The sequence below is a fragment of the Mya arenaria genome, chromosome 5, assembly GCF_026914265.1.
Source record: "Mya arenaria isolate MELC-2E11 chromosome 5, ASM2691426v1".
Classification (NCBI taxonomy): Eukaryota; Metazoa; Mollusca; class Bivalvia; order Myida; family Myidae; genus Mya; species Mya arenaria.
The window spans coordinates 30,671,757-30,684,746 of record NC_069126.1 but is presented as its reverse complement, the minus strand read 5'-3'; the positions used below and the strand labels follow the sequence as shown (position 1 = coordinate 30,684,746).

Genomic DNA, 12,990 nt, shown 5'->3' with positions numbered 1-12,990 from the left:
TATGTGTATATTGCATGTTTTGGGGATTTTCTTCCCTTTTAAAATAGCCTCGTTTCTTATTATGTATTTCTTTGTCTCATATACTCATGCTGTCATGTTATCATGAACTGGGTTCTTTGATTAAACTTTGAACTTTGGTCAACCAAGTTCCCTAGTCCATAAAAGCGTGAACACTCGTGCATTTATTTCATCAACCGAGTTCCCTAGCCCATATAATCGTGAACCCTAGGGCAATAATTTCATCAATGGAATGCCCTTGTCCACGTAAGCGTGAACCCTCCGGCAATTATTTTAATAACAGAGTTCCTTAGTTCATATAAGCATGAACCCTCGGGCATTTATTTCATCAACCGAATGCCCGGGCCCATATAAGCGTAAACCCTCGGGCAACTATTTCACCAGTCAAATGACCTAGTCATTATAAACGTGAACCATCGGGCAATTATTACATCAACCGAATGCCCTAGTACATATAAGAAGCCAATGCATACTTTAAGTACCTGTGCGAATTTGTTTTTTATCGACTGGGTGATGAAGTGGGTTGAAGTCCCACTGCTTCCCATATAGTAGCACCACGATTGCATGGATTAGGTACATTATACCCATTCGGAATTCTATCCCGATAGTAGAGGTACCCCAGAACAGCGGAGCAGCACACGAAGCTAATAATTGCCAAAACGTTCATCACCTTATTTCACTCTGGTGTTAATCGATTGTTAGAATTTTACACAAGTTATCTTATATATGAAGCACGGCAACACTCTCTAATCTCTGCAGCCAGATTATAATAATGGGAATGGTCGACAGGAATAGTTGTTTGCAGAGTTTAAAGGTACACCAAACTGTGTGTTGTCATAGGTAATATTTTCACTAAATTGAATACTGATTTCGTTTAGATATCAGCCAACTTTCCAAGTGAGAAGAATAATCAACAACACTATGGTTCCATCTGGAAAATGGACTAAAGGGTTCTCAATGCCATGCAGACTAATCTAAAGCCATTTAATGAGTATTGGAAACGTTTAATAGAATACTACAATACACATTCATAGTTTAAAGGAACCATCAAGTGAACTTTAAAAGGGACTAGACACCAGATGGTCCAAACACCGGCAAATACATTGTCTCCTCAAGGAAGACAAATAATGTGACACAAATGGAGAAGAAAGTCAATTGGTGTGACACAGCTGTAGAGGGATGTCAATTGATCTGGTTCAATTGTAGAGGGAAGTCAATCAATGTGGCTCAAATGTGGAGGGAGGGAAGTCAATCGATGTGGCTCATTTGTAGAGGGAGATCAATCGATGTGGCTCAATTGTAGAGGGAAGTCAATCGATGCGAAACATCTGTAGAGGGAGGACAATCGATGCGGCTCAATTGCAGAGGGAAGTCAATCCATGTGGCTCAATTGTGGAGGGAGGGAAGTCAATCGATATGGCTCAATTGTAGAGGGAAATCAATCGATGTGGCTCAACTGTAGAGGGAAGTCAATCGATGCGAAACATCTGTAGAGGGAAGAAAATCGATGCGGCTCAATTGCTGAGGGAAGTCAATCCATGTGGCTCAATTGTGGAGGGAGGAAAGTCAATCGATGTGGCTCAATTGCAGAGGGAAATCAATCGATGTGGCTCAATTGTAGAGGGAAGTCAATCGATATGGCTCAATTGTAGAGGGAAGTCAATCGATGTGGCTCAATTGTAGAGGGAAGTCAATCGATGTGGCTCAATTGTAGAGGGAAGTCAATCCATCTGGCTCAATTGTAGAGGGAAGTCAATCGATGTGGCTCAATTGTAGAGGGATGTCAATCAATGTGGCTGAATTGTAGAGGGAAGTCATCCATGTGGCTAAATTGTAGAGGGAAGTCAATTGATGTGTCAATGTGGAGTATATAAAAGCTTCAAAACAGTGATCTATAAATTGTACATGTATTTACTTTTAATCGTATTTCAGTGGCATATGAAAATCAAGAACACATAACATAACAAGGTCATTTATTTTCCAACACAGTTGTGGCCAACGCAGTCGCAAGTATACGCCTGACCTGCGCATGAGCCAACAGGATTGCAAATACCTGAATGTAGAAAGAAAAGATGACCAACCTCTTAATATAAGGTAAAGAAGAAAACATATATTTCATTAAAGCGAAATTCCTACCCCTCCCTTAAAAGTTGTCAATTTAAGACATTGTTTTTATTTGCTTTAAATAATAGCATGGACAATATTAGAGATATGTCGTAAATTTAAAAGTACACCCATTCAAAGGCTGTGTGTGTATTTCACGTAATAAATTACGTCAGAAATGTTTAAAGTCTTCATTCGAAGCAAAATGTTGCCTTCCGATGTAGCATTTATGACGTAATTTATCACGTGTTATACATACTATGAAGGGGGCACAATATAGGTTACACTTGGTAATTGCAAAACTTTTTACTATATTTTTAATGCATTATCGTGTTTACGGTGGCACAGAGGTGACATCCGCAACACTTAATTTATATTATGGCCACAACTCAGTAAATTGTGGCCACAACTTAGTAACTTGAGGCCACGACTTAGTAAATTGTGGCCACAACTTAGGAACTTGTGGCAACAACTAAGTAAATTGTGGCCACAACTTAGTAATTTGAGGCCACAACTTACTAACTTGTGGCCATAAGTTACTAAATCGTGGCCTCAATTTAGTAATTTGTTGCCACAACTTAGTTTAGCCAATCAAAACAGCTGTGTCATCTTTGACTCTTTATGGCTTTTATCGGTGATAGTACGGTACTATGGATACCCCGTATATTTCGCCTGTACAAACCAGCCTTATTTAGTCCTGATGGAAGCAATAGGAAGAAGAATAAGGATGGAACACTGTCCAGGTGGTGAGTAATGGTTTTGGACACGGATGGTGAACTCAAACCTAACGGACAATTTATTCGTAAAGCACCGTTGTCGCATAATTCTGTAACCATGATTACGTCCAGAATGCTCGATCAGGTTGTCAACAAAGTCACAAACAGAACGAGCGTCACTGTACTCTCTTCGTCTTTACGTTACCGATCTACGTACTCTGTGCATATGACGTAAACTTATTTGAATTATATGACTTTCACTCAAAACGGTTACAAAATTAGCATTAGAAAGGCCTTCCTGAAAGTAATCGAATACAAGACTTTCCTTGTCTTCGTCTATAATTATTATTCACTTTTGCTGGGTACAAATTGCTTTAGTATCAGGGGTGCTAACTTCGTTATAACCATAAAGCGGCAAAGATTAAACGGCGGTTTTGATTAGCTGAACTAAGTCGTGACCACAACTTAGTAAATTGTTGCCAAAACTTAATAAGTTGTGGCCACAAATTATCAAGTTGTGGCCACAAGTTACTAAGTTGTGGCCACAATTTACTAAGTTGTGGCCACACTCTACTAAGTGTCCGATAAAATTGAACACCTCACCTGGGTGTCCAGTAGCACTTCCGGTTGGCGTGGCCCCCGCAGTCCAAACGCATGTTGGGTCACCAAGTTCGACACCATTTGTCGCCCCGTCACCGTCACTGTCCTTCTGGCACAGCGCTACTGTCCAAACGTGCCCAGCAGCTGCAAAGTCCTGGAACAACGATTGTTACACTCTTTACGGTATGCGAAGTACACTTTTTAGAGCTCCAGTCAGGATTAGAAGGGCAAGGTGCTAGGTCTGGAAGGTTGCTTCTGATGAGCATTGAATCAGCCTTGATAGGGCATTTGCAAGGGTCAGTGTTCAAGTCTTACTGAGTATGTGTTGTAACTACTTTTAACTACCCAAGCTTTTATCTTTGCTTTAGTGTCAAAATTATGGGTACAACTGTAGTCATTGTTTTATATTTATTACTGACAATTGACTCTGTCAAACAAAAGAGCCCATCAGGGTGAAGTAAAAAAGGCAGCTGGGTTCTTGAAAAGGGCAGCAAGGTGTCCCACCCTGCTATTTAGGCATTTTCAGTTATGTGATAGCCATGTGCCCCAATATTCTTTTGGTATCATTAGAAAGGGTTTTGTGAGAAGATAAATATTAAAACAAACTAAAACAATATATAGCAACTAGCTTTATTGGTCTTGAGAGATTGCAGAATAGGTCATGTCACGTCTGATTCAATATAAACTAACATATTTAACAGTTTTCTATTTTCCATATAAATATCGTCTTAGTATACCGCTTGTACACAATAAATGAAATGTAAGTACACTCATTTGATAAGACTCAAAAACATGCTTTAATTAATATGAGAGATTGGAGGTATTTTAGTTTAATTTTCGAATTACATATTAAAAATCAAAATTATAATCATAATCAAAAGCCTTCGAATTGGCCGCACAAATTAATATTTTTGGTGCAAATTTATTTAATAATTCAAGCAAAAAAAAGATGGATTAATACCAAAAAAAAACCTTATTTTCCAAGATAGCTAATTATCATCAGCTATATTTTATGTACAACGTTTGTCAGTTATTCGAGATTTTCCTTTCACATTTTATCATGGTTAAACTAAAATGAAATAACTAAATTAACCGTCGCGCTATTTCCGTAACTGTTTTTGAATGGTGTATTCATGTATATGGTTAAACTACCTATTCCAAAACACCGTAGCTCACTCAACTAAATTATTCTATGGAACTTTAATTTGATTTTTTCAAAACACGAAAAAGACATAATATGTGGTTATTCAAATAAGACGACTTTATGTTAGCAGTAAAACTAGATTTTTGCGTATGAATACTACTCTGCCAAATGATTGCCTGAACTATCGGGCAATCATTACATGAACCTAATGCCTTAATCCATATAAGCGAGAACACTCGGGCAATTATTACATCAATCGAATGCCATTGTCCATATAAGCGTGAACCTTCGGGCAATCATTAGATCAATCGAGTGCCTTAATCCATGTAAACGTGAACCCTCGGGTAGTTATTACATCAACCAAATGCCTTAGTCCACAGAAGCGTGAACCCTTGGGCGATAATTAGATCAATCGAATGTCTTAATCTATGTAAGGGTGAACTCGCGGGCAATTATCACATCAACCAAATGCCCTAGTCCACATAAGCGTGAACCCTCGGGCAATTAATACATCAACCGAATGCCCTAGTCCACATAAACGTGAATCCTCGGGCAATCATTACATCAACCGAATGCCCTTGTCCATAAAAGCGTGAATCCTCGGGAAATCATTGCATCAACCAAATGCCCTAGTCCATATAAACGTGAACCCTCGGGCAATTATTACATCAACGGAATGTCCTTGTCCATATAAACGTGAACCCTCGGGCACTAATTACATCAACCTAATGCCATTGTCCATATAAGCGTGAATCCTCGGGCAATTATTACATCAACCGAATGCCCTAGTCCATATAAACGTGAACCCTCGGGCAATTATTACATCAACCGAATGTCCTTGTCCATATAAACGTGAACCCTTGGGCACTAATTACATCAACCTAATGCCATTGTCCATATAAGCGTGAATCCTCGGGCAATTATTACATCAACCGAATGCCCTAGTCCATATAAACGTGAACCCTCGGGCAATTATTACATCAACCGAATGTCCTTGTCCATATGAACGTGAACCCTCGGGCAATAATTACATCAACCGAATGCCCTAGTCCATATAAACGTGAATCCTCGGGCAATCATTACATCAACCGAATGCCCTTGTCCATAAAAGCGTGAATCCTCGGGAAATCATTGCATCAACCAAATGCCCTAGTCCATATAAACGTGAACCCTCGGGCACTAATTACATCAACCTAATGCCATTGTCCATATAAGCGTGAATCCTCGGGCAATTATTACATCAGCCGAATGCCCTAGTCCATATAAACGTGAACCCTCGGGCAATCATTACATCAACCGAATGTCCTTGTCCATATAAACGTGAACCCTCGGGCACTAATTACATCAACCTAATGCCATTGTCCATATATAAGCGTGAATCCTCGGGCAATTATTACATCAACCGAATGCCCTAGTCCATATAAACGTGAACCCTCGGGCAATTATTACATCAACCGAATGTCCTTGTCCATATAAACGTGAACCCTCGGGCAATAATTACATCAACCGAATGCCCTAGTCCATATAAACGTGAACCCTCGGGCAATTATTACATCAACCGAATGTCCTTGTCCATATAAACGTGAACCCTCGGGCAATAATTACATCAACCGAATGCCCTAGTTCATATAAGCGTGAATCCTCGGGCAATTATTACATCAACCGAATGCCCTAGTTCATATAAACGTGAACCCTCGGGCAATTATTACATCAACCGAATGCCCTAGTCCATATAAACGTGAACCCTCGGGCAATTATAACATCAACCGAATGCCCTAGTTCATATAAACGTGAACCCTCGGCCAATAATTACATCAACGGAATGCCCTTGTCCTTATAAACGTGAACCCTCGGCCAATAATTACATCAACCGAATGCCCTAGTCCATATAAACGTGAACCCTCGGTTAATAATTACATCAACCGAATGCCCTTGTCCATATAAGCGTGAATCCTCGGGCAATTATTACATCAACCGAATGACTTAATCCATATATGCGTGAATCTTCCGGCAAATATTCATTAACCGAAAGCCCTCGAAAAATGTTAGAACGAACCCTCGGGCAGTAATTTAATCAACATAATACCCTAGTCCATATAAGCGAGAACCTTCGGGCAATTATTTCATCAACCGAGTTCCCTAGTCCATATAAGTGTGAACCCTCGGGCAATTATTTCATCAACGGAATGCCCTTGTCCATATAAGCGTGAACCCTCGGGCAATTATTTCATCAACGGAATGCCCTTGTCCATATAAGCGAGAACCCTCGGGCAATTATTTCATCAACCGAATGCCCTAGTCCATATAAATGTGAACCCTCGGGCAATTATAACATCAACCGAATGCCCTAGTTCATATAAGCGTGAACCCTCGGCCAATAATTACATCAACGGAATGCCCTTGTCCATATAAACGTGAACCCTCGGCCAATAATTACATCAACCGAATGCCCTAGTCCATATAAACGTGAACCCTCGGTTAATAATTACATCAACCGAATGCCCTTGTCCATATAAGCGTGAATCCTCGGGCAATTATTACATCAACCGAATGACTTAATCCATATGTGCGTGAATTTTCCGGCAAATATTCATTAACCGAAAGCCCTCGAAAAATGTTAGAACGAACCCTCGGGCAGTAATTTAATCAACATAATACCCTAGTCCATATAAGCGAGAACCTTCGGGCAATTATTTCATCAACCGAGTTCCCTAGTCCATATAAGTGTGAACCCTCGGGCAATTATTTCATCAACGGAATGCCCTTGTCCATATAAGCGTGAACCCTCGGGCAATTATTTCATCAACGGAATGCCCTTGTCCATATAAGCGAGAACCCTCGGGCAATTATTTCATCAACGGAATGCCCTTGTCCATATAAGCGTGAACCCCCGGGCAATTATTTCATCAACGGAATGCCCTTGTCCATTTAAGCGTGAACCCTCGGGCAATTATTTCATCAACGGAATGCCCTTGTCCATATAAGCGTGAACCCTCGGGCAATTATTTCATCAACGGAATGCCCTTGTCCATATAAGCGAGAACCCTCGGGCAATTATTTCATCAACGGAATGCCCTTGTCCATATAAGCGGGAACCCTCGGGCAATTATTTCATCAACGGAATGCCCTTGTCCATATAAGCGTGAACCCTCGGGCAATTATTTCATCAATGGAATGCCCTTGTCCATGTAAGCGTGAACCCTCCGGCAATTATTTCCTCAACCGAATGCCGCAGTACGTATAAATAACACTAGTACGCTTTAAATACCTGTGCAAATGGGTTTTTATCGACTGTGTAATAATGTGGATTGTAGTGTCCCACAGCTTCCCATATAGTAGCACCACCATCGCATGGATTGGGTACATGATGCCCATTCGGAATCCTATCCCGATAGTACGGTAACCCGAAAACAGCGGAGCAACACACGAAGCTTATAAATGCCAAAACGTTCATCTTTTTATTCCAGTCGTGGTGTTCCTCGATTGTGAGAATTTTACACTGTGGTGTATGTCAATAGAAAGTTATCTTACTCATAAAACACGGCATAAAACTAATCTTTGCAGGCAGATAGTCTAAAATATAGTAATGGGGATGGCCGGCAGGAATAATTGTTTGCAGAGTTTAAAGGTACACCAAACTGTGTGTTGTCATAGATAATATTTTGACTAAACAGAATATTGATTTCGTTTAGATATCAGCAAAATATCCCAGCGAGAAGAATAATCAACAACAAGATGGTTCTTTCTCCCACCTCAGATAAGTAGATCCATTAATTTAACCATGCTAGAAATTCTTATCTTGCCCACGGGCGAAGATAAAATGCCCGTATGGAACTTCTTTTAATAGTCACCACATTGTAATTACCTCCCTTGTTGAAGACTGTCGTCTGTAGCGCATCATGGAAACCTTGTCTGGTGGCAATATTTAGAACGCGAGTTAATTATTTCTCGCTTCAAATGTCACCAGAAAACAGTTTTAACGCAGCTTTCAAGAAATAATGCCTCACTTTTCTTAGAACTATTTAAAGACCGATCAGACCATTTACATTCTCTGAATCACTGCGCGAATATCCATGACAACCACGAATTAGTGCATATCCGTACGCAATTATTTTCACTAAGCACAAAAGAGTTCCGGCAAAAAATACATTTTTACTTAATTTTGTTTAACTGAGGTGGGAGAAAAAGCATCTACCATAGCCGCTCGTGTAAGATAGGTTCATCCCGACCCTCGCGCAGGGTGTTTTGCGGAAACTCGGTAAACCTCGTTTCCGCAAAACACCCTACGCTCGGGTCGGAATGAACCTATCTTACACTCTCGGCCATGGAAGATACTTATAATCTCGAAAATGGACCAAAGGGAACTCAATGCCCTGCAAATCAAAATTAAGCCATTAAATGACGGTTTGAAATCTTTTTATTACACAGGATATGCAAAACTTGGTCATAAAATGAATGCAAGCATTCAAAAGTAACACGAAACAAGGATACACGTTAATGCTTTATAGGAATCACCACGTGAAACTTAAAAGGGGCTTGACACCAGATGGTCCGTAACTTGGAAAACAAATTATTTCCTAGAATTGTCAACGCGAGCTTGTTGAAGGCCGATTAAGAATAGCGAAAAATAAATTCCAAGTTTAAATCATATCTGTTTATAAATAAAGATAAATATACCGACGCTTTTTTAAACTTACAGGAATTAACGTGGTAGACAATCCCAGTAAATGTTGAATTGGAAAAATGCCCCAAAACTGCAAATGATACATGTGTCGTAAGCGATGTGATACATTAGTAAATAAAATTCAATGTGCTGTACACAGCGAAGTCAATTTTATGTACGTTTCCTTTTTTTCTTGCAAATGTATCATCTGTTGTCGGGTTCCTTTAACCCGCTGTTGACACTACGTAAATGCGTGATTTTTATCACTTTGTGTGTCTTAATGAAGGAACAGTCTAGACAGCCATGCCGAAATGTCTCATAATCTGCGCGTGAACCGAAATGGCAAAAAGCTGTCATGATTCCATTCTTTAAAATATGAAAATTTGCGCTCTAATCTTTTGTCAGCAATATTTTTTCGTTGGTTTGCTGATATTTACGCAAAAATTTGATCTTTCCAAGACAAAAAATAAAAAGTTGTTAAAACGGTAAATCTGTGAGAGAGCAGCTTTAAAGATGATACAAAATATAAATAATGACAGTATTTAGAAAACTACACCACAACCATCATGTCGAATACACTTATAAATCTTATAAATGAGCCGCATCGCGCGATGTGGGGCCTTTTGACATAATTATAACAACATGATATAATCATTCATAAAAAATGCGCAAAATAATGATTTAACATTGTTGTTATTTTGATATTTAGATTTTCCTAGGTATATAATTGCATTGTACAGAACATTACTGGGATGATTTCATTATTTTTAGTCCGAATGATTAATAAAGTATTGCAAATTTTGTTACTGAATTTGCTTAATTGGTCGTATATTATAAGTCGTATATTATTGGCAGTATATTATTGGTCGTATATTATTGGCAGCATATTATTGGTCGTAAATTATTGGTAGTATATTATTGGTCGTATATTATTGGCAGCATATTATTGGTCGTAAATTATTGGTAGTATATTATTGGTCGTATATTATTGGTCGTATATTATTGGCCGTAAATTATTGGTCGTATATTATTGGCAGTATATTATTGGTCGTATATTATTGGTCGTATATTATAAGTCGTATATTATTGGCAGTATATTATTGGTCGTATATTATTGGCAGTATATTATTGGTCGTATATTATTGGCAGTATATTATTGGTCGTATATTATTGGTCGTATATTATTGGTCGTATACTATTGGTCGTATATTATTGGTCGTATATTATAGGTAGTATATTATTGGTCGTATATTATAGGTCGTATATACTAGGTCGTATATTATCGGTAGTATACTATTGGTCGTATACTATTGGTCGTATATTATAAGTCGTATATTATTGGTAGTATATTATTGTTTGTATATCATACACAGCATATTAAGGGAAGAAACGTAAATGGGAATTTGTATTTAGAAATTGTCTCATATATATTTTAATTGCGCACTGCGATTTGAAAGGCCATAACATATCTATTTTAAAATCTAGCTCATGTTGTAAGCTTCAAATGCCTCCAAAAAAGGCACCCTTAAATTTCAATCATAATTTCTTCGCGCATATACAAATGTATGGTCCGCATTTCCGCAGTTGCGCATTTTCGCAGTTCCTCAGTCCACACAAAGGGCAGGGCGATCTATGAATAATAGACAACAGTACCAAGTAATGCACCAGTCAATTGTAACCACGCCCCCTCCCCACCCTTCAGGTCGGGGAAAAGCGGGGACTTTGAAATGCGGTCTAGCCAAGCCCGGGTAAAATCACCACCCTGCGGGGACGAACTGCTGGACCCTAGATAAGGCCCACCCCACGCTAATTTTTACGCGAAGACAAAACCTCCGCATGCACCTGGCACTGCGTGGCCACCTGGAAGGTAAAAACACGGCCCATTTCCCCGGCTATCCCCGGTATACCCCCGGACCTGGGAGAGAGGGCGTGGTTGCAATTGACTGGTGCATAATAGCTAAATGACATGAAGCAACATTATAATGATTAAGAATTGGGGGAGTGAGTGTAGCCCTTCTTAATCAATAAAATGTTATTTCAGGTCATCTAACTTTCTTAGTATACAACCTGTTCTCAATAGAACAATTGCAAATAACATCAATCATGCAGTCCATTTTTGTAAGTAGTAGCATATGTGCATATTAAGTACTGCAAACTGAGATAACATCGTTCCAATTTTTGCACTTGGTGGTTGACCGTTAAAAAAATGTCAACTAAGCGGAACATTTATATGATAATTTCAAACTAGAACATGACGCTAATATACAACTAGTGCACTGCACATTTATGTAATTTTACAGCGCTTTTAAAGCTGCGCTCTCACAGATTTATTGTTTTTACAACTTTTTTGTGTTGGAATGTGCATTTTTTGCATACATATCTGCAAACCAATGAAAAAAGATTGCTGACAAATGATCAGATCGCAGATTTCCGTTCCAAAATTATTTTTTATGGCTAAAACCGTAACCAACGGTTTAAGAAAAATGCATAAATCATCAATTTTTGAACTTAAATGCAAAAAACTAATCTATTTTTTTTGTCAGCAGTCTAATATTACTGGTTTCCATGCAATTCAGCAAAAATTGGCTTGTTCCAAGACAAAAAATAAAAAAGTTGTCAAAACGTTCAATCTGTGAGAGTGCAGCATTAAACAGGAAACTTAACATAAATGAGAATTACTTATCCAAGTGGATGCTGGAATAAAATCGACGTCACATCCCGTGGACAAAACATCCCATGGACAAAACCTTCCATGGACAAAACATCCCACAAAGAAAACATTCCATGGGCAAAAAAATCCCACAAAGACAACTTTCCATGGACAAAACATCCAATGGACAAAACCTTCCATGTCATTTTTGACTAGGTGGACCAAACACATTATTTTCTAAAGGTGGACAAAATATCCCAGATCAGTTTGAAATGGTGGACAAAACATCCCATTCTGGACAATAGATTTCATAAATGTGTATCAGTATGGACATACATTTATCACCACAACAAAGATTTTTCACAAATTATAAAATTATTTCTAAATGAAAACGATTGTCAACTAACTAATAATAGGAATTTAGTGTCAAATTGATCTGGAATATTCTCTTCACCATGTCAAAATGATCTGAGATATTTTTGTCCTCCCTGTCAAAATGATGTTGGCGCCTTTGTTCACCTAGTCAAAAATGACATGGGAGGATTTGTGCATAAGATGTCTCGTCTATTGGATGTTTTGCCCATAGAATGTTTTGCCAATAGGATGTTTTGTCCATAGGAGGTTTTGTCCATAGATTGTTTTGCCAATAGGATATTTTGTCCATAGAATGTTTTGCCAATAGGATGTTTTGTCCATAGAATGTTTTGTCCATAGGAGGTTTTGTCCATAGGAGGTTTTGTCCATAGAATGTTTTGTCCATAGGAGGTTTTGTCCATAGGATGTTTTATCCATAGGAGGTTTTGTCCATAGGAGGTTTTGTCCATAGGAGGTTTTGTCCATAGATTGTTTTGTCCATAGGAGGTTTTGTCCAAAGAATGTTTTGTCCATAGGAGGTTTTGTCCATAGGATGTTTTGTCAATAGGATGTTTTGTCCATAGGATGTTTTGTCCATAGAATGTTTTGTCCATAGAATGTTTTGTCCATAGGAGGTTTTGTCCATAGAATGTTTTGTCCATAGGATGTTTTGCCAATAGGATGTTTTGCCAATATGATGTTTTGTCCATAGAATGTTTTGTCCATAGAATGTTTTGTCCAT

General features: G+C 38.6%; 1 protein-coding gene across 1 annotated transcript; it reads right to left on the bottom strand.

Moving 5' to 3' along the window:
• Positions 1-1,911: 1,911 nt before the first annotated feature.
• On the bottom strand, positions 1,912-8,115 carry LOC128234928 (temptin-like). Its single transcript, XM_052949553.1, has 3 exons — positions 7,850-8,115; positions 3,441-3,591; positions 1,912-2,071 (listed from the first exon to the last, which is right to left on the bottom strand). Exons 1-3 carry the CDS (start codon positions 8,033-8,035, stop codon positions 1,992-1,994), a joined length of 417 nt encoding a protein of 138 aa, XP_052805513.1. The 5' UTR covers positions 8,036-8,115; the 3' UTR covers positions 1,912-1,991.
• Positions 8,116-12,990: the final 4,875 nt, after the last annotated feature.